Here is a 23,673-nt window from a genome sequence, read left to right as displayed (position 1 = left end):
TCATTTTTAACTTGTTTAGTTTAGATAGTGTTGTGTGTATGTGTGTGTGTGTGAGAGAGAGTGTGTGAGTGTGTGGGTATACATTAGCAACAACCAAATATGTCTAGAGTATATATAGTTGTTGCTGCTGTTATATATCTCACTTACCTCCTGCGGCGGCACATCGTAGGTGCGAGTACGCAGATCCACTCGTGCATACGAGTCAATGCAAGGCAGGATGAAAAAGATGCCTGCAGAGAGGGAGAGAGAGAAAGAAAGACAAAGAGAAAGAGAGAGAGAGGGAGAGAGGGAAAGAGAGAACGCATAGAGTCATGAATTATGTGGCAAGCGAGTACAGTTGTCGGCCAGTTTGGTTAATCTGCGACAAATGTGTCGGCAAAATCACTTAAGTGTTGCGGCAACCAAAAGCTGTGCGCTAATTTGGAGCAAGTGCAGCCATTAACACAAATTCTCGTCGCCAACCAACACACTCAAATTTGCATAGGCAACCAAACACCAACCCATCCCCAACCCCCCGTGTTCCCATTACTCACCTGGACCCTTTGCACCACCCTGCATAAGGCGACCCAAACGAAAGATAACTGCGCGCTCGTACTCCTGCACCACCTGCAAAATGCGAGCAAGACAAAACAGAAAGAGATGCAGAATGTATATAATAGAGAGAGACAGAGAGAGAGAGAGAGAAAGAGAGAGTGGCAGAGAGGCTGAGAGAGAGCGGAATGAAATTGAATAGTGGCCAAGAAGAAGCGGCCAAAAACCTGCCACAGCCACAAACGGCAGCGGATGCATTTCGCATGATATCATCTAAAAGAATTGCATTCTCCAAACTGATGGCTGATGGGGTTTTAAACCATGATTTATACTTGCAGATATTTATCTGCTACTTTTTCTGTTGCTTGTTGCGATTTAAACTATATTTTTACATTTGCACTGCAAAGAAATGGAGAACTGATTTAATCTAAGCAAATTATGTGTTTTTCTTTACTGTTCGCATTTTTTGTCTTTGTTCAAATATTTACATTAGTTTTAATGTGATGCTAATCTGTGAAATAAGCTCTTTATATGAATGTTCATGGCTTCTGCATGTATGCAAAGAGAATTGTATTTGATGCATAAAAGTCAACCGCAGTTTTTTGTTGATGCACAATAAACTATTAAGCTATAAATACTAGGGACATACTACAGATATTTATCTGCTACTTTTTGTTCTGTTTGTTACAATGGTAACTATTATTTTCTAAATTAATTACTTCAAATAAGGTACTGATTTAATCTAAGTAAATTACTTTTTTTTTAGTTTAGTGTTGGCATTTGTTCTTGTCGGCTTTAATCTGATGCCAATCTATGAAATATTTGCAATAAATAAATGTCAATGGCTTCTAAACCATTAAATTTATTTATGCATACGAAAATAGTGATATCCGATGAATAAGTTAAAAGCTATAAGGACTACGACTGACTATTAACTCACTTACAACTGTAATAAATAAATTTTGTTTGGGTTAAAAATAGTAGCAGTAGTAGACTTACCTTGAAGCAGACGAAGAGACTGAAGGGCAGCGTCATTATCACAAGTGCCACGGATAAAAATATCAGTAACTTGCCGCATGTTGAAGCTTTGTCGCTGATTTCCTCGTCCGCTGCGGGAAAATTGCCCAAGAATACAGAAAATTATAGCGCAAAGTGGCAACAAGACAACAGTATAGAGATAAATGCTGCAAATTACGCTTCAGTTATACACACAAAATGATCAGTCCATTTATTTTATTTGCAATTCAAATCGCGTTTGCCAAAAATCAAAAAATGTATTTTAAATTTCACAAAATCACTCGCTTTAAGTTTAGCCAAAAATTCAAAAAAATTCTGTTCAGGGCAACAAGTCGCCCATTTGGAATCCCGAAAGGTGCTGTGAGAGCCATGTATCAGTCAAAAGAAGCAAAAAAAAATAGTTTACACTTTAAAAAGAAAACCAAAAAAAGGATAATGTGAAACTGTAGCATACTTAAGTTAAGAGCGCGCGCCAGTTGGCCATAAACAAAATGGCTTACAAGTAGAAGAGTGAGATAAACACTTGATAGAGAAATAATCGTAGATTATTAAAAGTTAAAGCGTAAGTTGTAAATTGTGTGTGTGTTGTTGTGTTTTGATTTGTTTTAGAGGATGTGGGGAATTATGTTTTTGGTTTTTCTGTTGTTTTAGTTTTTTTTTCGTTTCATTTTTTTGCTTTTGGATTTTTCCAAATTAGTGCGACTTACAATAGAGAAATCCATGTGAATGTTTTGCTTGTGTATCTGCAAGAATACGATAAACCAAATGAATTGTAAAAATTAATTGGACTAGGGAATGGACATGGTTTGCTTCTACTTTTGTGGCTTATTTTATTTTTTTGTTGTTGTTTTTTTTTTGGTGGTGGAGCCGGTGTCTGCTGCATGCAAAAGCCACTAATTAGTGAACTGAACCAAACTAAATGTAAAATTCGAATGAAATCATAGATGATGCATGCCATGCCTGTTAAAAATGAATGCTACGAGTACTCGTATCGTATTTATGCTTGCACTTTTGCAATTGCAATTGAAATTTGTGGTTTTTTCTTTTTGGGATTGTGGCAATTAGTGTTGCTGTTTCCATTTCCGTTTCAATTACAGTTCATCGAGAGCTTGCAACAAGACCCCAGTCGCAGTCGTAGTGGCAGTGGCAGTTGCAGAGCTTCAAAGTGCTTTTAACGAGCTGCATTCGCACAAGCAGACAAACAGAAATTGTGGCTCTGTGAAACTCTCGCAGTTGCAATTTTCGCTCGGCAACTTTGATGATTGGAATGTATTTGTGTGGTGGCACCTAAAGAGGACACGCTAAGCTAACAAGCTGTTAAAACCTCCGCCCCGCCCTACACCCCCCCGGTCACACCAAACAAACTTTTATTGAAATTGATTTCAAAATAATTGCAATGGCGTTGACGTCAATTTAAATGTGCGGATGGGAATGCGGATGCGGATGCGGATGTGGATGTGCGAGTTTGCAGGGTGCGGATGAGGAAAGTATTTTTGTGTTGCTGCTGCTGACAAATGAAGGTCTGTTACAGTGTGTGTGTGTGTGTGTTAGTGTGTGTATCTGGTAATAGATTTATAGCCAAAATGGGATACCTTTCGTGTTGAGTTCAAAATGTAATTAGTTGGCATGAGTGAGCGTATTTCAAAGTAAACGAGTAAAGTATTCGGGTGTATAGGTATTTAAAGCGTACATTTTAAATTAATTTCAAGTGAAGACCCTCCATTTAGCACCAAATAAAATAAAGCCCATAGCTTAAGAACAAAATGAGAGATGATCATAATTCTTGGATATAATCTCGCTGCTTAATTCACAGCGTGGGCAGCCAGTATGGCCATAATTTTTTGATGACTGGCCAGGCGTCCAACTACTGCCCACTTGCACCTCCACTCCACTAAGCGCCCACCCACTCCCTCTCCCTCTCCCACTCCCCCTTCCCCTTCCACGTCCCCTTCCATTCCCAGTCGCATACGTCATAGCAACAGTGGCAGCAGCAGCCCCTGGCAAAAAAGCTTTGCGCTGAAAATGGGTCAACTTGTTAATGTTGTTGCTGTCTTTGGCGTTGTGGCTGTTGTTGTTGTTGTTGTTGTTGTGTGTGTGTATATAAGTATGTATTCTTTTTGTTGTGTGGCACTGATTGAATTTTGCATGCCAAATGTGAAGCGGCCAAAATGTTGCTGCCACGGAAAACCCCTTTTTTTTGTCAGAGCGCCTAATGAAGCGATTAGCGTGCATATGAAATGAAATAGCACACACACACACACCCACACTCCCACACACACAGGCACACTCTTGCATATTTGCATAATAAAGTTTAGCTTATTTGACTGCAAAAAGTACAGCTTGAAGCAAGCTTTTAGTTATAAAAGAAAGAAATTAATATTAAATACAAAACCTGCCAAATAGATACACACACACACACACACACACTCCCGCATATACCCCAGACAGATACACACATGAAAAGTTGTTTTGCTTGTTTTATGTTTCGTTTTCGTTTTCTTTTTTGTTTTTTCGATCAGTTGGCAGCCAAATTGCATCAATAAATTATGAGCCTGTTGAGCGATTGGGGAGCATTGTGCTGGCAAAAAGTGATTTGAAAGCGTTTTCTTTGTTATTGATATTGTTATTGTTATTGTTATTGTTGCAATAGACGCTAATGAAAAAACGCCATGATAAATAATGGTCGTCAAATGCAAAATGGCGGAAATGTATATTTAAAAAAAGTGTAGCATACTTTTTAGCGCAGTCACGCAACAAGTCCAGAGGAAATGCATATAAATTAGTAACTAGAATAAAACACAGAGCCCAGCATCAGCAGCAGCAGCTCAACTAATGTGGTATATACAATTAGGACTCTATACTATATGCATATATATACACTATATATATACTATATAGATTTATGTGTATACAGGCATTTCCCCTGGCGATTCCAGGAATTTGTTTATGTGCTCAACTCTCAACTTACCTCGTCGCTGCTCGGCTCTGTGTATCGCCTGCTGCTGATGCGACTGCTGCATAAGTGCATGATGACTGTGTGGCAGGGGCAACTGCTGCTGCTGTTGCTGTTGCTGCTGCTGCTGCGGCTGCTGGTGGTGATTTTCACGTTCTCTTAGCTGCGGAGGTGGCGGCTGCTGTTGTTGTTGTTGCATCACGGGTTGCTGCTGCTGTTGCTGTTGCTGTTGCATGACGGGTTGCTGCTGCTGCTGCTGCGGCTGGAGTTGGTGATGTTGCATGCTAGGCGTACCCGTTATGGGCAGCTGATGGTCCCTATCCCGATCCCTGTGCTCATTACTTGCTACGGCTGATGTTGATGTTGGCGCTGGCGCCGGTGGTGCAAATGTGCTTGTGCTTGTTGTGGCAACGATACGCTGCGGCTGCTGATGTCGATGCAGCTGATGATCCCGATGCTCCATATCCATCATCGAGTCCGGCATTAAGCCGCGCTCACAAAACGACGCCAGGGCGACGGATGTGGCCGCTGGCTCAAGCTGTGCGTCAAGCAGCCTCAAATCAAAACTCGAGGCTCAGGCCTCACACAAATTGCTGATGGTGGTGCTACTGGTGTTGGATGGTGGGGCAGTCTTAGCTTAGCTTAGCTTTCATGCATGACTCGCCGAGGAAGACAGAAATGATGCATGGCACACACACATACATACATACACACACACACACACGTACACGCGGTCACAGTTATACACGCGCACACTTTTCCACACTTTTGCACAACGGGTCGCAGTCGGAGTCGCAGTCAACAGCACAAATACATTGACAGAGCACAACAAATCCAGCTAGCTGACTGGCTGGGTTTAGTATGTATGCATGTATGTTGCACGCACACTCACGCACACAAGCACACACACACACACATACACACTACACTGAGCTAGTTTTGCTAGCACTCCTTCTGTCCACTCATACTCATCATCCTCATCATCATCCTGGGCTGGCGTCCTCTGTGTCCGTTGGCTGCTCCAAATGTTTTTGTCCCGTTGTTGTCGCTGCCTCGTTCAGAATCCAACTGAAAGTGCGCTGCCAGCACACATCCTTTTATAGGAGCTGCCACAGCCGCCACAGAAGCAGCAGCAGAGCTTTGCGTGAGAGGGTACAAAGAAAACTTTGTTATCAACGGCAAGCCGCAGCAGCAGTGGTCGAGAGGGAGACGGACAAATTGCTCAACGTATGCTAAATGGCAAATGATCAAAGAGCTTTTTTATTGCGTCGTTGCAGCTGCATCTGGGCTGCTGTTGCTATGGTTGCCATTGTTGTTGTTGTTGGTGTTGCTCTTGCATAGCTGCCCCTGCCAGCTTTTTACCTTTTCTCTTTTTGTTTCCAGCTTGCACTGACCTTGCGCACAATGCGACACGTTAACTATGCCCCGGCTTACAACTTCAGGAACAAAGCTTTCAGCAGGCGCCAAGCTTTCCTCGCCTGGGGAAATCCTTACAAAAGAGAGAGAGAGAGAGAGTGCGAGAGAGAGGAGGAGCCCCGAGAGAGAGAGAGAGAGAGAGCGGGAGAGAGTCAGAGTGAGAGTGGGAGCGAGAGAAAGTGAGAGAGTTGAGTTGGTAAGTTTTAGCACACGTTGTGCTAAAAGTTGTTGAAACAGTCGGAAAAAGCGAGTCGCTTTTTGTCACCTGTCTCGATTCGCGTGCACAGGTGACAAAAATGTATTTATGACATGCTGTTGCTGCTGCTGCTGCTGTCGACTCTTATTGTGGTATAGTATCACCCACTTGAGCGCCGCTTTTCAATTTGTGTGAAAACATCAATTTTTTTGTATTTGTTTACCGGCATGGAATGGATATGCGTAGAGCATCGACAACTCCTTATGATGGCACAGCCATGGTATTCGTTGGCATTCTAATGAACGTACTCGAATCTCTTGTCAAAGTGTCGCACATTTGGGTCACACATAAAGAGGGGGAGGGAGAGCTAGATGGGAGCAGTAGGGATTCGGCGTTGAGCCGTCAATTACCATTTACGCTTCATTAAATGCCACTCACACTCGCAACCAGGCCAAGTCTTTAAGAGGCACCCTCCTCTAGCCGACACTCCAACTCTGATGCTGGAGTGCCGTGTTAAATTTGGCACTACAGTGCGTATGAGTGTCGTTATGTGTGACATTTATGCATACACAATACTTTACTGCCCCCTCCACTTGAGGGTGCAGAACAGAGCAGAACAGAACAGAGTCGGACCCGTATCGTGTGGCACAGCAGTTAATTAATCTCAGTCATCTGATTAATGTACGAATTGATTTGGGCATCTCTCTCTCTTCCCTCTCTGTCTCTTTCTCTCGAGTGGCAGACAAATTGCCAGAATAACCTGAAATACTCCTCTGGTCGTCTAGAGCGGCAAAACATTCTCGAGCTTAATCATTGGGAATTTGTACACGTGTTGGCTCTCAAGGAATGCCTTTAAGCTGAAATTGTGCAGCTCAACTGGCTGACACTGAAATATATTGAAAATGCTGCTCGAAAGCATCCGCCTCCGAGGCACTTTTCGGCATTTTTATAGACAAACATAAAAAGGCGCTAAAGCACTTTGCGTATCGAAACAAACATTTCAGTTAACTGGCGGCACACAAACAAATCAAAGATGAAGACGAAGACGAAGGCGTTGCCAAAGCAAAAGAAAATAGCCCAAAACAAAAGGCACAAAAAAGGACATAAACAGATTTCTGACTGACAGCTGACTCAGAAAGAGAGAGAGAGAGAGAGAGAGAGAAGGAAAAAGACAGTTGATGGCTGTCACATATCGAAATGCGGCGGAGAACATGCAATGACAATGAGCAAAAGATGACAAAGAAGAAACAAAACGTTTAAGAAATGCCCTCAAAACAATGACAAGAAAACAGAGCTGAAGATGAAATGCCCTTCAAGACAGGAGTTGAACTGGAATCAACTTCATTTACGAAAATTCCAACTAAGGAGTATAGATGCTGATTTATATTATACAGAACTTATAAAGTTAAATTTTCTTTAAGATATCCTATCTATATGCATTTCAACAGCATTTAAGTCTTAGTTTAAGAAAATTAAAGATTTGAAGAACAAAACCACAATCGATGCTAGTCAGTCTGTTGGTTATTTAAACTATTGTTTCAATTTTATTATAGTTTCAGTTTTAGAGCATCAACCATTTCGTGAATTTCTTGTAACACCATCCAGGAGAGCAACAACAATCGAACTAGGCAGTTTGGTACGAATATCTTGATGGGTGTATCAACTATTCATGCATCAACTAAAGATGCTAATCTAAATTAAACAGATCTTATAGTCTCAGCTATGTCGGCCCTAAAGCACTAAACATTTCGTGACTCAATTATAATATCGTCCACAACAACCAGCATAAAGAAGCATAAAAGAAACTAGCCTAGTCAGATTACGAGTCTGTCAAGTGATGTGGCTAAAAGCAGATGCCAAAAGCTGCAGATGCCGTTTCACATGGAGGCCTAGGACTTTGAACCGCATGTCCTGCGGCGGTGCTCAGCAACTGAAATTAGCCAGGCAAATATGTCGCACTTAAATGCTAACGGAAGAACTGGCAAAAGCCTGTGGCAGAGATACCCAAAAACGGACACGGACACGTACACGCAGGCAGGCAATGGAGAACAGACGACAGGCGACAGACAGGACACAGAATGTCCTGGCATGGCAATTGCCCAGGCCCAACGGGAGAGTGTTGGTGGTGCAGGATGCTGGGTGGGTGCTGGTTGGTTTCTTGCGCCTTGTAATTGTTGACGTTTGCGCTTTTTGTCGTTGCTGGGTGGCATTGGGTGGCTTGGGTGGTTGGCTTGTGACTTGTGCCACAAATGCGTCGAATTATTGTCATATGAGGTCACTGTCCCTGTCTCGCAGTGAAAGTTTTTGCCAGACACCCGCACACACACACACCCGCAAACACACACATTGGTTTGTTTGCATACTGAGTGTATTGTGCTGATTGTGGAAGTCAAGTAAATGTTCGCTTGAACAAGAGCTTGGACAACAACTTGTGCTTACAACTTGTGGCCTTGTTACACTTTTAAGTGGACATCCTAAACACATTTTGGGGCACAACAAAAAACTAGATAAATGCCAATTGGTCATACGCCCTGCGGTCCGTTCCATAAACTATTGCACTCATGAATAGTTGAGTAGCCAAGAAACCACAGCAGCTCTTCATATACAACAAAATAACATAAAACACTTATTGATTCAGTTGGACAAACTGTTGCACTCGTGAGCAGTTGAATAGCTTTAAAAGTTTAATCCGTTATTGATAGTTCATTTAGTAAAGTGAGCTGATTGGCAATTGTTTCTTTCCTCCGTTGCTGTCTTCTTTGGTGCCTCGTCTTTTCACTACTGTTCTCATAAAATATGGACGCACAGTGAAGCACTCATGGAACTCGACCGAAATGAAATATGCGCATTCAATTTATGAAGCCTGATTGGCCTCCAGAGAGAATGGTGGGCGGCATTTAATGCGCCTGCTTCGCCCGTCAGAAATGGTTAAAGTTGTATATTGTATACAGACAGGCAATCAGTGGCAGCTCACTAATTGCAGTCAGCTCTTGATCAAAGTGCCATGACCACTTTGAAGGCAGGCAGTTGTTAAGTCGCCCAAATGTCCGGCTTAGGGAAATGTTCAATCAATAATTCATAACTGCACATTGACGACACATTCTGTGGCAATAAAAATGAAAAGCGAAATGAAAAATGAAAAACGATGCTTGCTGCAAGGAGTCGAACCAATATTTTAGCGAGTGGCAGCCTCAGTTCGCAGTCGATAGTCCTGCTGAGGTCTTGCTTTTGATGCTGCCAACGCGTTGTCGTCCTGCCATTGGACATGAACATGGAATGGCTTTATCAATGCTGACTTCCTTGCCCCCAGTAACACTCACTCACATACACATACACACACTATACACTATACACTACACACTACACACTATACACACATACACGCATAGTAAATGAATGGCAGGCGGCGCCAACGGCAACAACTGCCATACAATTTATTTTTTCTTTTATTTTGAATACCCTTGAAGAGAGTATTTTACTTCAATCATCAGTTTAGTTCATTTATTTTAATTTTTAAATTACTAAGTACCAAGCATAATGTCTTATTATTTATTATTATTATTTGTAGTTAACTATCTTACTATTTGATATGACTTATATTGCATTTTGGTGATCTCTGATTTATTGCCTAAATGTGCAAAAAAAAGAAAGCAACATGTTGTTCTCTGCAAAATGTAAGCCATACTCAACTCAACTAAGCTGAAATGTCATTAATATAGTTAAAAAGAAAAACAGTTCAATCGAGAGCATTCAATCTTCGTCTACTGTTGATGCTTATTTTATTCTATTTTTTTCTGTTTTGTTTGACGGCTATCATTGCGCCTTTTTTTGTCTGCCTCCCGATGATGTCGTGCGGCACTGCGAGTGTCCTTTAATGTTGCCCCGAGCCATGAAATATTGATGCGAATATGTATCGGGGTGTGTGTGCTGTGTTTGACTGTCTTTATAAGGTCATATTGAAACGAGCGAGTGCCCATTTCATTGATTTGCTCGCAAGCCACGAGTAATATTCAACTCGAAAAGAAATGCTTGGTAATTGGCAACTTTAATAAGACTAGATGCTCATTAACTTTTCCGCAGGAAATCTAATAGCTTTGCCGGATTGCGCAACTTAGCCCCAAGGCAATAATTAATACGCTTGCGTAAATAGAAAAAGAGTGTGGAAAAAGAGTAGTTAACCAGATGTTGACCTAAATGGAAATTAATTAGGATATTCTCGCTGGCGGCTTTCACGCGAATCCAAGCTGAGTTTCACGATATTTGTATTTGTATTTGGATAAACCTGCCTTTACACACGTCATGCAATACAGGATTGTCAGCAAACGATGAGATTGGAAATGTGGATAAACAATTGAGCCAGTGGCAAAGTGGCAAAGGGGCACGTGGCAGGTGGCCGGTAGCAGGCGACAGCTGCATTCAGTCACATGCTGATAACGTGGCCAACTGGAAAATCAATTAAAGCGCAGTCCAGCAGACACTGTCTATGTATGTGGTGCGGTTGATGTGGGTGCTGTGGGTGGTGCCTGTGGGGCATGTGGTCTAGCTGCTTGCTGGTAGACTTATTGCGCGTCACTTCGCTCGCACGATATGCCAGACGGTTTCAGCTCTCCTCCAAGCTCGTTTATATTCTACATACGTCACCAACACTTTGCCAACTTAATTATCACGGAACGAGCGGATGTGGCACTGCATGCGGCGGAAATGTGTGCTTCCACACATGCAACTCCCACACCGCCCACCTACCTCGTTTCCACTTGATGTTGCCAAACACGCCTCGGCAATTTTAAAACATATTTCACTTGAGCGCATTTCCTTTGCCCGCCCAAGTAAAAATCGTCGGTGCAGCCCAATAAGTGAAAAATGTAATGTGGAATGTGGCAAATGAAAAATGGAAAATGAAATGTTAGCTGCGACTAACCACATTAATTCATTGAGTGAAATATGTCAGCTGCAGATCTTGAATCCACTGATGCAAGCGAGATTCATTAAAGGAGTCGCTCTGCAAGGCCTCAGGCATATTATTTAAATATTTTGCCTGTTTTTCATTTATGATTTGATTTATACATATATATAAAAAACCCTGTTTGATATTCAAAACACTCCTTTTGTTTATGGAGTTTGAAAAATAAGCATAAATTCTTTTTTGCATGTTAAATTCAAAGAATTTCACAATTATGTGAAATAAATCAAAAACTGTATTCCGCTCTTGGGCGTGAAATCATTCCAACCCTTGCCTTAGTATTAGCCCAGATGTGTCCTAATGAAATACAATCATTTAGCCCGCCATTTCATTGATCGATTACCAATCAATCAACGATTTAATCAGCATACAAATTATTCCTTAAACGACATATTTGTATATGCCAGAATATTCTAATTTTTGTCATCATCTATATTTGGCAGACTGCTCATAAAAGAGCTAATCCAAACGAGGCTTATTTCTTTATTTAAACCTTACCTCGACTGAAGCCAAAGCCGCTTGTGGAACCGTTCGAGGCGGTTGTGTCGAGAGCCACCCTTCTGGGCGAGGCACTTATCTCACGGGGACTACTGTGGTTGCTGCTCAGCATTTTGTTGTAGTTTTGTGGTGCAGTTGCACGGTGCTGTCCGCTAGTGCGTTGGTGGTGCTGGTTTAGTGGTCGTGCTGCATGTCGTTGCTGACTAGCTGCCACTGGCATGCTGGCAGCGGTCGACTGCCACAAACTATCTGTGCGGTCCGATATCTTGAGGCCGTCTCCAAACTCGAATTCAATAATGTGCAACTGTTTGTTATTGGATTTTGTGGGTGCTTACGAATTTGTGTGCATTTTCTATACGAGAAGATAAATATTAGCCAGGTCAGCTTGCCACAGAAATGCATATATAGTTTGTGCTAATTGCCACAAGTTGCTGGGTCCCACTTGGCAACTGGCCAAAGGACATAACTTGGCCGACTGGTCGCTTTATTTAAGTTGCGCTTTAAACTAGCCAAGAACTCTATTAAAAAGTTTTACCCATGCCACAAACACACACAAAGTTGTTAGCCACGCCTCGAGTCTCGCTCTAAATGCATTTGCAGTTGCAGTCGCAGTCGCATTCATTCAAATTAGCACAACAACAAGGGCAATTGCATTAAAACATAAATGCAAGCACTCTTACAACCACAATTATTATTACTTTTACTGTAGAAAGTTTTTCTTTTTTTTTGTAATTTCATTTATTCGTTGCATACCCAAAATCGCCACGCTGCTGCGACTGTTGGTGCTCATGGCGCTTTGGTTGGGCAAACACGAAAAACTAATTTAATGAGGAAAACTGAGTGTGTTGAAACTGGATTTTCGTTCACTTTTATTATATATATTCTTGTTTATATTTTTTATATTTTTATTCCTTGTTTTATTTTTAATTTACTCGAAGTTGAAGTTGCTCGATGTGCACTGACCACCAACCAGCTTAGTTTATAGACCAGGCCAAACTGAACTGCGAGTTGTGTTATTAAAATTATTTATTGCGTTCTAGCATTGTGTCCTGCACGCTTTGTTTGCGTCACACACACTCACACACACACACACACACACATGCTCACACACAATGTGGACTGGCCCAGAAAGGTTGTGATTAGGTAGTTGGGGGCTGGGTGGGGAGAACCTTTAATGGCCGACCAATTTGTGTGAACTGTCATTGACAGTGGACATGTTAATAGCTGGCTTTCGTAACGAATATGATTTGAAGCCAGTCCGGCGCTTACGTACCGTTTTGTAGCTCAAGGATGCAGGATGTGCACTGTCAAGCTGCCTCGGAAATGCCAAAAAGCATCTTTTGTGTGTCAGAGCTGAGAACCTCGAACCTCGAACCTCAAACCTCGAAATACCACATGACAGATACGAGCGGAAGAGCGAAACCTTAACCGAAACCAAAACTGTAATTGTGTGCATTGTAAATGCCATGAGCCTATGAGCCTATGAGTCTATGAGCCAATGAGTCTATGAGCTACAAACACACACACACACACCCCGTGGACTCTTGGACTTGTTGGCTACCTTCAGTCAAGTCAACACGACTCAACTCAACTCGAGCCAAGCCAAGTCAAGTCAAGTCGAGACCCAGCCAAAAGGCAAACAGCAATCGGGCAAGTAGGCCATTTGCATGTTGCTCGTTGCAACAGCAAAGCCTGGCAAAGGATAACGACTTTCAACCGGTTGCTCCCGTGGGCAGGTCGTGGCAGAAAAGGAAACGACGCAGGCAGGTCGGCGAGTGAAAGTCTTATAAGGACGCTCTTGACGCTCTCGGCTCTGTCATTTACATGCTTGCATAAGCCTGAATATTTTATAATGCAACTGAAAACATTCAAAGCCAACTGTCGGCTCGTTATCCCCTTGCGCTGCTCTAGTATTGAATTGTAAATGCACTCAGAGAAAAGAGTCGCCCTCAATTTTAGAAAGTCTCTATACTCTTGACCACAAGGGTAACTCAAGTTATTATTTAGAAACCCGTGTTTTCCGAGTACATTATTCCATAATATGGAAAAATATGTCTAATGTCAAACAACTCTCAAAATTAGCATTTCTTCTTTATAATATTACTTATAAACATTCGTGTTTTAGATATCACATACACAACAACTTTAGTTTGCTTACAAAATTGAATTTTAGAAAGACTTTTTTATATAAAAATATTTTTGAGTGTATTTAAGTGACTGCATTTTGAAAAGAACTTCAAACTACTTGACGCAAACAGCGTATAATAGACGCTTATGCAAAGGTAAGCATTTATTTGCTTACAGCTCCGTCTTAAGCAAACACTCACAGCGATAAAGAAAAACTTGTACACTCAAAATATTTCCCATACTTTAAAGTTTTAAAGCGCATTATCATTAAATTTCTTTTCCACTTTCCATGGGACTTTGTACCTTTCAGTCGAGTTCCCAAAAGATTAATGAAAAGAGATATGTTTGGAAAATTCAGTCCATTAAGACTGATGAGCAAAATGTGTGGGTTTTGTGCACAATTGAAAATAATTACAGTAATTGGTTGTTAGTGTTGTGGCCATTTACTTACTGTCTGGCCAACAAATCACCCTTGCAACTTGCAATCACCCTTTCCCATGCCCAGTGCACTGGCCAATAAATTGCGCAGTTTAATTGGACAACCAACAGCAGGAACACCACCCACTCCTGCGATGTCCGGTGTTTCGAGCTCGTCATGGCAACAAGTTGAAGTTTGCCTTGGGGGCAATACATGGTGCATGCAGTCATCAATGGACCCAGTCTGTTTTTGGAGTAATTACGTGCAATACGTATACGTCCTGTTGCACCACGGATCGCATAAGCGTTGGCGCCACTTGTGCCCATTTTAGGGAGACCAGCAACAGCAACAGCAACAACAACAGCTGCGAGACGCCTTTGTGCGTCAAATTAACAACTTCCGCATGAGGCCACATGCCACTTGCCACTTGCTGCTTGCACCCAAATGCGTCATTCTCTATGCTCGGCCTTTGTACTATGTGCGACTTGTGACTGCCACAGCGAGCGAGACTATGAAACTGTGAAACTGTTAGAAGCACAGGCCACTTTGGCCATATTGTCATCGCTTGGCCAGCTGCCAGCTGCCAGCTGCCAGCTGCAAACCCCGACGATGCAGAAGAAGACGCAGACTAAAACTGGCAGAAGCCATTATTGTGCTTTAATGACTGTTAAACTGGCAGCAGCTTAGCAAGCTCAGCAGCCAACTCGTTGTCTGAAATAGGACATTAATTAATAAGGGCTTTCATGCCGACCGACTTTTTCCACAAGCAAACCTTCGCACAAGTTGCCCTTTTGATTTTCCACAGTCAGTTAGCTGATGTATCTAAGTGTTTGCATTGCGAAAAGAAGCAATTAAATCTACACATTTTCCGCATTTAAATGTCGTGTTGCCTTTTTACCTTTTATCCAAGTGGCACTTAAAGGCTTTCACTCACACATTGTCCACGATCGATGCCTGCTACACTATGCAGCAATGCCAAAAGTTTCTGCAAAATGGCAACTTTCAACCAGCATCAAAAGCAACCGACAAAGTTTGCCAACAATTTGTGAGCCTCGACCATGCTTCAAATTTAAGGGAAATGCCAAAAGCGAAACCAGTCTAAGTGCTTTCCTCAAATGTGCTCGACTACAGAATATGCTAAATATTCAAATGAAATGGAATTTTTAAAAGATTCATAATTGCTACTCCCATAACTTTGTCGAGACTCAACTAATCTTCAAAAGAAGTGCGTTTTTATCATGGTTTGACATCGAGATACATTTCTAAGCCCAACATTTAATAAAGTTAATTAATAAACACGTTTCTTCTTATGTGTGTGTGCCTTGTGTCTATTTTACCCTATGATACAAAGTTTAAGTGCAGGGTATCGTAACCAGCAAAATCAAATATAATACAAAATTCGGATCAAAGCATGACAGAAAATGAAAAAAAGGCACTCGATTATCTTGAGAATTCATAAGCGACTTCCGTCGAGCTGAGGGGGAGAAATATTTGCCGGACAAATTGAGAAAAACTCTAAGTGAAAAGTCAAAAGAAAACTTTTGCAGTTGATATGCAAGCGGTCACATAAAATTACTCATAGAGCAGCACACACAGAGTACAAATGTTTGAGGCTGGTGTGTGTCTGAGGCTTTGGCGATTTTCTTAACTTTTGCCATTGCTCTCGGGGCTGTTGAGTGCCAGTGCATTGAACTAGGCGCAAGTCTCACTTCTTTCTCTAGTCTTCACTTGGTGCTCCTCATCCTCCTCAGGAGGAGTCCTCCTTTTGCTCCGGCTTTGTTCTTGGCAGCGAAACGAAGACGCTGGCTTTGGCTGCGCTTTGGGTTTGTCTTTAAAACCTCAGACGAAGGGTCATCAAAGTGGGCCGAGGAAGTCTCGCAGTTTTAATTTCTTTTGTTTGGCCTTCTTCTGTTTGTTGGCCACGGTTTGTTAGCTTTTACTTTGTTTTGTTTTGGTTTTTTTCCGTTTATTTTTTTGTTTGTTTGTTGTTCTGCCTGCAAATTATTTGTTTTACTTCTGGTTTCGTCGTCGCTCGAGTATCAGCTGCCAGCTGCTGAATGCCAACTTAATGCTAAATTAGACCCTTAATCAGTCGAACGGGGCCAGGGGCAGGGCTGACGATAGGAGGACTAAAAACAGGCAAATTAGCTAATGATGAAAAATGCAGAGACTACTGTGTTGCTCCTTGTCATTTTCAGACACCCTAGGCAAAGCTTAAGCCTCGGGTATATGTTCAAAAGATGTGTAAAAGAAACAAACTTACTTTAATCTAATAAATGCGAATAATACAAGTTATAAATGTTAATTAAACAATTTGTCCTGACAAGCTTTTAAACCTAAAGATTTCTTGTATATCAAAAGTAAATGCTTGGATTGAGTTTTCAATAATGGAAAAGTTTTGTTTTACTGAATGAACTCGAATTATTTGTATATATTCTTGTCCAATTTCCGCTTTTGTTCAGATTTGACGAGGTATTTTACAGCTGACCTGTGTCTTGTTTTTGCTTAACTTTCCTCCCCCAGGCTGCCCCATTATTCACAGGTCAACGTGGTCATTAGAGGCGAGTGCAGATGATGTCTTATGTGCACACTGTACAGTTATTACCAAGTATCTGGAACAGAACAAATGAAGATGTCGCCTGTCGCTTCTGTGTGGACACAAACTTATCAAGATATGTATGTATATACAGTCAAAGCTGGCCAGGCCAAAACACCGAGGCATTGGCCAGCTGAGCTTGCAAGAGAACCCAGATTAGAGCTTATACAAATATCAAGTATACGCCACAGTTTCAACCCATTTTGCAGATTGTCTGGCCCCAAGACAAAGTTCCTGTTTAAGAATCACTTAGCAAATATTCTGTTATGCTAATTTTGTGGAGACACACACACACACACACACACTCACACACACACACGCATTTATGATTGCAATTGATAATTTATGTTTTGCGAATTTGGAAACTTAATTTTCGGCTAAGCGAATGCAATTTTAAATTATTATACATACTTACACTGGCACATTTTGTATATATATATATATATCGATATACAAAGCAAATGAAATATTTATGCTTTTAGGTTTTGATTTAATTTAATTTGAAATTTCAGCACTCACCAAGTCTACGTACTACAGATGAGCGAGAGAGTTGTGAGAGAGAAGCGTTTTTGGTTGGTTGGTTAGTTTTGTTGATTTTTGGTCGGTTTTTTGGTTGATTTTTGGTTCGTGATGCGTTTTTGTTATTTGTTATGCAAATTTGTACAGAGATTCGACCGAATACGACGAATTGGTTGAGCAAGCATCATGAAATGATTATGTTTATTGGTTAGTTTGGTGGTATATTAATGGTTAATATATTACAGTTCATATGCACTCAGAGAAAAACTTGAATTGAAATACTTAACTATTCGAAAATGAAAATAGTCGTAGTTAATTTATCTCGAAATAGATTTGGCAATTCTTGGAAACGTTTCTCGTTCTTTGCTTATTTGTATCTGGTTACAAATTGATCTAGTTTTTTCCTGAGTGCATATGTGGCATATGCTAGAGTATTATTACTAAGGATAAACATGCAGGCAGCGTGGGGCATGCAAGGCGTGGGGGTGCCGCGTATTTGCAAATACCGCTAAGCGAAATGAGAAAAGCTATTTATTTGCTGGCGCTGCCACTGCTGCTGTGGCAACTGCTGCTGTTTCTGCCCACCGGGCGGCCGGGATTAAAGTGTGTCAACTGCAAAGCCACTGGGTCAGGGATATTGTCCGCAGTCCCATGCAAAATCCCAAGCAGTCACAGGCACAGGCACAGTTCCAGCAACAGCAACAGCAGCAGCAACAGCAGAAGGATTTACCTTTCTATATATGTTGGCTCTTTGGGGGTGGAGAAAGTGGTGGTTTTTGCTTTGGGGGGGGGGGGGTACACATATACACATAAACACATATACATACACAGATATTTACAATGAGAGCTGACACACTTACTTTTCATGATGCGATTTCGGTATTCATCATCGCGCTGCATGGTCACACTGCCGCCGCCGTTGGAGACCATCGAGCTCACTTGCTCCATGGGCACAATATCCTGCAAAAGCAATGGGAAAAAGGATGCGATCAGATGGCAGCTGCATAATAACTAACAACGAGCAATTTGCATGGGTTTTAAATTGTGTACAACATTTTTTTGTGTAGTTAGTCAAAACTTAATTAGCAACAGGCAAATTGGATTTGTGCAATAAACATTGGACAAGAGAAGACAGCTCAGCTGTCCTCTTGGCCATTTCATATTCGTTCTGCTTCTCTTTTTTTCAAACACTTTTTATGTGCTCTGTCCATAGATGCTAAACTGAACCACTCAGAAAAAACCCTCTGAATTTTAGAAATTGGTCATACTTTTGGCGCAAAGGGTAAATTAAAATGAAAAAAGTCGAATTTTCTCAGTGTTTTTTTTATATGATGTGGATTCTTTTTCCATTTATACTTTTTAGAAATTCATTTCTTAATAATAATCAGAGCAATGTTTCTCTGAGTGTACATACTCAACCAGCTAGCAACACACCGTTCAGTACGAGCTTTCAAAAAAAAAAAATAGAGTACAAAATGTGTTTTTTCTTCTTTTTTTGACTGTATATTGTGCCAACAATAGCGTTGCCGTATGCGGTTTTTGAAAATGCTTCCACTATGTGAGCAATGCCCTGCTCCCACTCCCGCACACACACACACACACCCTGCTCCGCCCCCTGCCACCCTTTTATAGATAAGCTCCAGTTACAGCTTTTGAGTGTCCTGCATCAGCATCAGCATCAGCAGCTGCGTTTACCCAGCGGACTGTGATACTCTCCAATGTTTATTGTTTGCATTCAGCTGCCACGCGTACCCTTGTCCCCTAACCTCGACTCCTCCCCGCTCCACGCACTCTCCTGCTGGGCGTTGAGTAAAATGGATTGTATTCAGTGGGCTCGCTCGACGTTTATTAATGAAATTTACACTGGCCATTGTCCTGCAGGATTAGCATTGTTATAAACGTATTTCGAGCAGGCTGAACTGAAATTAGTTGATAAGAAGTTCTCTGTGCGTACCATAGCTGAACTGAGAGTAGCGAAAACAAATACAGTTTAAAGTAGAGTTCAAAATATGGTGGATTCCCCACAAACAGCGAGCATTACACATGTTTATCCGTTGTTCAACAGTTTTACAAATGAAGCTATTGAATTGCAAAATTCATAATACAATTTTTGCAAAGGGCTGCGAATGATACGCAAACAAAATCGAATGAATAACGAAATAAATACGAAATCAACATGCAGACTGTAAATAGCCAACTGTTCGCTGGCCCATAAATCAAATACGCAGACAACAACCACAATAACAACAACAATCCTCAGCAACAACAACAAAAACAAATCAGAAATCGCATTATTTACTTTTTGGGTCGGCGCTCAGCTATCTTGGCATCATCTTTTTAGCTGAACGCCCAACTGACAATAACTTTGAATTTAATCTGTCGCAGAGCAGACGTGGCCAGTCAAATATATATTCACTTTGTGTGGCAGTCATTTGTAGAATGCAGCAAAACGAGCATCACGTATGCGCCATGTATTATGCGCAATTCAATTTTCAAATAAATACGCATTATGCAGCATATTACGCATACGCCACGTGCCCCTTACACACACACACACGCACACACACATATATATATAAAAGATGCATAAAACAGCAGCAATTCAAATGCCACGCCTCTGCGTCGACTCGCTCCCTTGTGTCATATTAACGACTTTTGCATATTGAAAATGTTTGCTGCGAACAAAAATGTGACAAACTCTCAACGACTTGCGTCGTCCTCGTCGTCGTCGTTGTCGTCGTCACAGTTGCTGTTGCCACTTGCCACTTGGCTGCTAGAACTCTTCATCTGGCTGCATGCCAAGTGCCACTTCATGTGTGGTATCATTCTGGATGACGACATTCAGCCAGGTAGGCAGCAACGGACTCTACTGGGCCTCAATTAAAATGTGCCCACAAATTGCTTTTTTGTTTGCAAATAAACACACACACACACACACATCATACACATCCTGCAGCTCAACTAACAGTTTTTCAAGAGCCCACAAATCTATATACCAAAAACGATATTTACAAAAGCAAACAGAGTCGTCAGACTTTTCCAGCCACAAATGCTGATGCTGAGCTTGATGATGATGTTGATGTGGATGATGATGATCAATAAAAATACCAGTGAGTAGTTGCCACAAATTGTTGACAGTTAATGGATAGGCATAATGCAAATTATGATAAACTGACTGAATTTTAATTAAAATCTGATTTAAAAGCTGTTTGTGCACATTAATTGTATTAAATTTAAAATCATTATGTATTTATGACATTTATCTGAAAAGCATGTGCATAATTAACTTATTCCCACAAGCAATAAATATACTTTGACTAATTCAATTGTTAATTATACTGTATATCCTGAATATTTACAATGTTGTCTTTAGCAGGTTAATTTCATACTTATTTATGCAATTTACATTAGAATTATTTGCACAATTCACCAGAAAAACTGTGAACGTTTTAATAATACTTTGCGTAATTCAATTATCGATTATAAATATGAATACTTCTTCAATTTTTGCCACAGGTATAAAAAATAATGGAAAATTTGAATAAAAAATACAACGCAGTTTAGTAATTTAGTTTAAAGAAAACCTTGACTAACTCAATTATTTATCTTAAAAATTAATATTTAAAATTTGTCCTTAGCTGTTTGCATGTCCTGCTTGCTATAATCATATTTAAGTGCCTTGTATTCATTTTATATGCGGCACGTTTTCACTTTTCAATCGATTTGCTGGCAGTTAACTACTATTCATTTTGAGTACACATGTGCATGGGGGAATTATTAAGTCCTGCCAGATGCCATGACCAGCCAAAGTTATGGCTTCCAATCAACTTATAAACTTTAAGTTTTTGGTTCCCCTGCTGTTGGTTTTGCTGTGTTTTCCCAGCTAATCTCACATGTAAATTAACAGCTAAATTGTGGCGACAGCGCGACCGCAACGAGCACAGCTAACAGGACAATGACAGCAAGGACTCAACAGTGGGTGATAGTCAGCTGTGCACCCCACTCCACCGCAAGCAAAGTTAAACAAAGGATTACACACACACCCATTGTCTGATGTGACTTAGTGCGAGTGAAAGTTTATGGCATGTTGTATTGAATAATTAAATTTTATTGATCGCGATTGCGTACACACCCACACACACACACACACACACGCACTTTGTGTCTGCCCCAACATGTTTATTAGTTTCAGTGTGGCATTTAAGGCTTGCAGGCGGCTGGTTATTGTTAAAAATACGACACATAATTATGTTAGTAGATAAGATGTATGTGGTATATACTATATATCTATATACCAAAGTTTATCAGGGCGTGTTTGTGTGCGTTGTTTATTCAGCCGTTGGGCGCTAATAAAGTTAATGTGAACGCTAAACAGCTCTGGCTCTGGCCATGACTGGTTGTTGTTCTTGTTGTTGTGATTGGCCCTCATGACCCGTCAGAATGTGCGCTAATTGCCTTTTAAGCTGTTGACTTAACCCTCGGTGGCTTTGCCTTTGGCATAGTTAACATATCGCAAGGATATACGCTATCAGATTGTAAGCTTAAGATGTTGCTAAGTGTGTCAAGAAATACACGAGGGAATTTTACAATTACACACACTGTATCCCATAAAATTGTCACAGCAATTATTGATCTATCGTTGACATTTCATAGGAATAGTTTAACAAGTCTTTTTCCTTTCAAGTCTTGTATTTTTAAGAATTTGAAAAGAGTCTGCCTGATCTTATTGCACTCATTCATGTTAAGCTTATGTTAATTACAGTTCTTATCGATCTCAAGTGTTTAATTCAATGAAAATTTGGCCTATTTGCCATTCTATAATTCGACTTTAATGAACGTCTTTTTTCTTTTCAAGTCTATATGAGTCTTCTTTTTTTCTAACAATTTGACACGAGTCTGTCCTTTCTTCCATTCATTTTCATGATCTTAATGAACTCACTCTGTTAAGCCTATGTTAATTACAGCTGTTATCGATCTCTAGTTTCTCGAGATGCAACCGTATCTATTAAATTGCATTGTGTTATTTGCTTAATGCTTAATGAAAACTTTGCTTATTCGTTTTTTATAAGTCTAGTTTAGCGAACGTCTTCTTTCTTCTCAAGTTTCACATTCATACTTAATGCATTCATTCATGTTAACCTTATGTTAATTAGAGGTATTATCGTTCTCTGTGCAACCGTGTCTGTTACATTGCTTATGTTATTTGCTTTGCCATATTTAAGCTACATTCTTGCAAGCTTAAGCTAAATTCTTGCTAAAAAATATGAGGGTGCTCGGTGTTTTTTAAGCGATCCCACAATGCCAGGTGAGCGTCTCTCTCACTGAGCTCTAATGAATTATGAAAAACGACTAAACCTGGCTACACAAAGGATAAACGAGCAGCTAAGCTGGCAACTAGCAACTGGCAACTGGCTGTAAGCCGCATGCGGAAGCCAAAAAACAAATGCGGCTGTTGCTGTTGCTGACTAAGTGCAACGGTAAATGGGAGAAACAGCAGCGGCAGCAAACTGATTAAATATCCGGCCTACATTTGCATGGCAGGCTCAAAGAGTCAGCCGAGTGAGCCGAGTATATTGCCGTAGTTCTTGTTGGCAAATGTAATTTGTAGAACAAAACAAACAGCAGAGCTGCAAAGCCCGCCAGGACGAAAGGACGACAGGATGTCGAGCAGGTGGCTGCGTGGCGCGAAACAAAAGCCGCTGCTGCTACGGCTGTTGGCACTTGGTGTTTGTCTTTGTACAGCAGCAACAGCAGCAGGATACGCAGGACAATACCTTGCAAAGCGATTACCGGCTCAAGGATTTCAAGATTTAGTCAAAGGAGGAAGCAGGAAGCAGGAAGGAGCAGAGGGAGCGAGTGGGAGCAAGGCAGCCAAACTTACCTCGTAACGTGTGTCGATCTCAGGCAATTTCTCTAGAAACTCTTCAACCATCTTACGCTGCACGTGTGTCGACGCACACACACAGACACATATGTATATATATGAGCACCACACGTGTGTCTGTGTACACACACAATCAGAGAAGGAACATTAAGCAAAGGAAACTAGTTAAACAATGTTAATGTAAACGGGCAAAAAACACCTGTTGTTTTATTTATTGTTTCTCTGTCTTTGTAGTTTTGCACTTTGTTGTGAAATTCGCTTGTTGTTTCTTCTCTTAATTAATTTGCACTTTTTTTTCTTGTTTATTATTGTTGTCTTTGGGATTGTCGTACAAAATTTGGGCGCTATTTTTAGCTAGCACACACCCAATGAGAAGTGAGGCTTGCCTCAAATTCTTCGTCGTTGTCGCTTCAAGTGAGTGGTGTGTGCGACTGTGTGTGTGTGCGGATGTGTGTATGTATTGTGGATGATGATGTTGATGTGGCCAGCCACACGCTGATGCCCGTTCACAGTTCAGCACTAACAACAAACTGCAGAAAAACAAAACATTTATAGGCC

At 41.0% G+C, this 23,673-nt stretch overlaps 1 protein-coding gene across 7 annotated transcripts in view; it reads right to left on the bottom strand.

Moving 5' to 3' along the window:
• Positions 1–23,673, bottom strand: part of LOC6557772 (band 7 protein AGAP004871) — a 35,768-nt gene that overhangs the window by 11,077 nt on the left and 1,018 nt on the right. Inside the window, exons 1-7 of one of the 7 annotated variants that reach the window (XM_032737651.2) lie at positions 23,113–23,274; positions 18,092–18,191; positions 17,228–17,236; positions 11,572–11,847; positions 1,531–1,640; positions 534–606; positions 148–230 (exon numbers count right to left, since the gene is read on the bottom strand). In XM_032737651.2, coding sequence (XP_032593542.1) covers positions 148–230; positions 534–606; positions 1,531–1,640; positions 11,572–11,847; positions 17,228–17,236; positions 18,092–18,191; positions 23,113–23,163 — 702 coding nt within the window. In that variant the 5' untranslated portion in view covers positions 23,164–23,274. Of the gene's footprint in view, positions 1–147; positions 231–533; positions 607–1,530; positions 1,641–2,255; positions 2,292–4,516; positions 5,591–11,571; positions 11,848–17,227; positions 17,244–18,091; positions 18,192–23,112; positions 23,275–23,673 lie in introns of those variants that run through there. The other 6 variants (XM_001983219.3, XM_032737639.2, XM_032737644.2 and 3 more) reach the window with 6 other exon arrangements.

Source organism: Drosophila grimshawi, unplaced genomic scaffold (genome assembly GCF_018153295.1).
Source record: "Drosophila grimshawi isolate 15287-2541.00 unplaced genomic scaffold, ASM1815329v1 contig_44, whole genome shotgun sequence".
NCBI classification, from domain to species: domain Eukaryota; kingdom Metazoa; phylum Arthropoda; class Insecta; order Diptera; family Drosophilidae; genus Drosophila; species Drosophila grimshawi.
The sequence above is the reverse complement of the archived record's forward strand: the minus strand, read 5'-3'. Positions and strand labels throughout refer to the sequence as shown.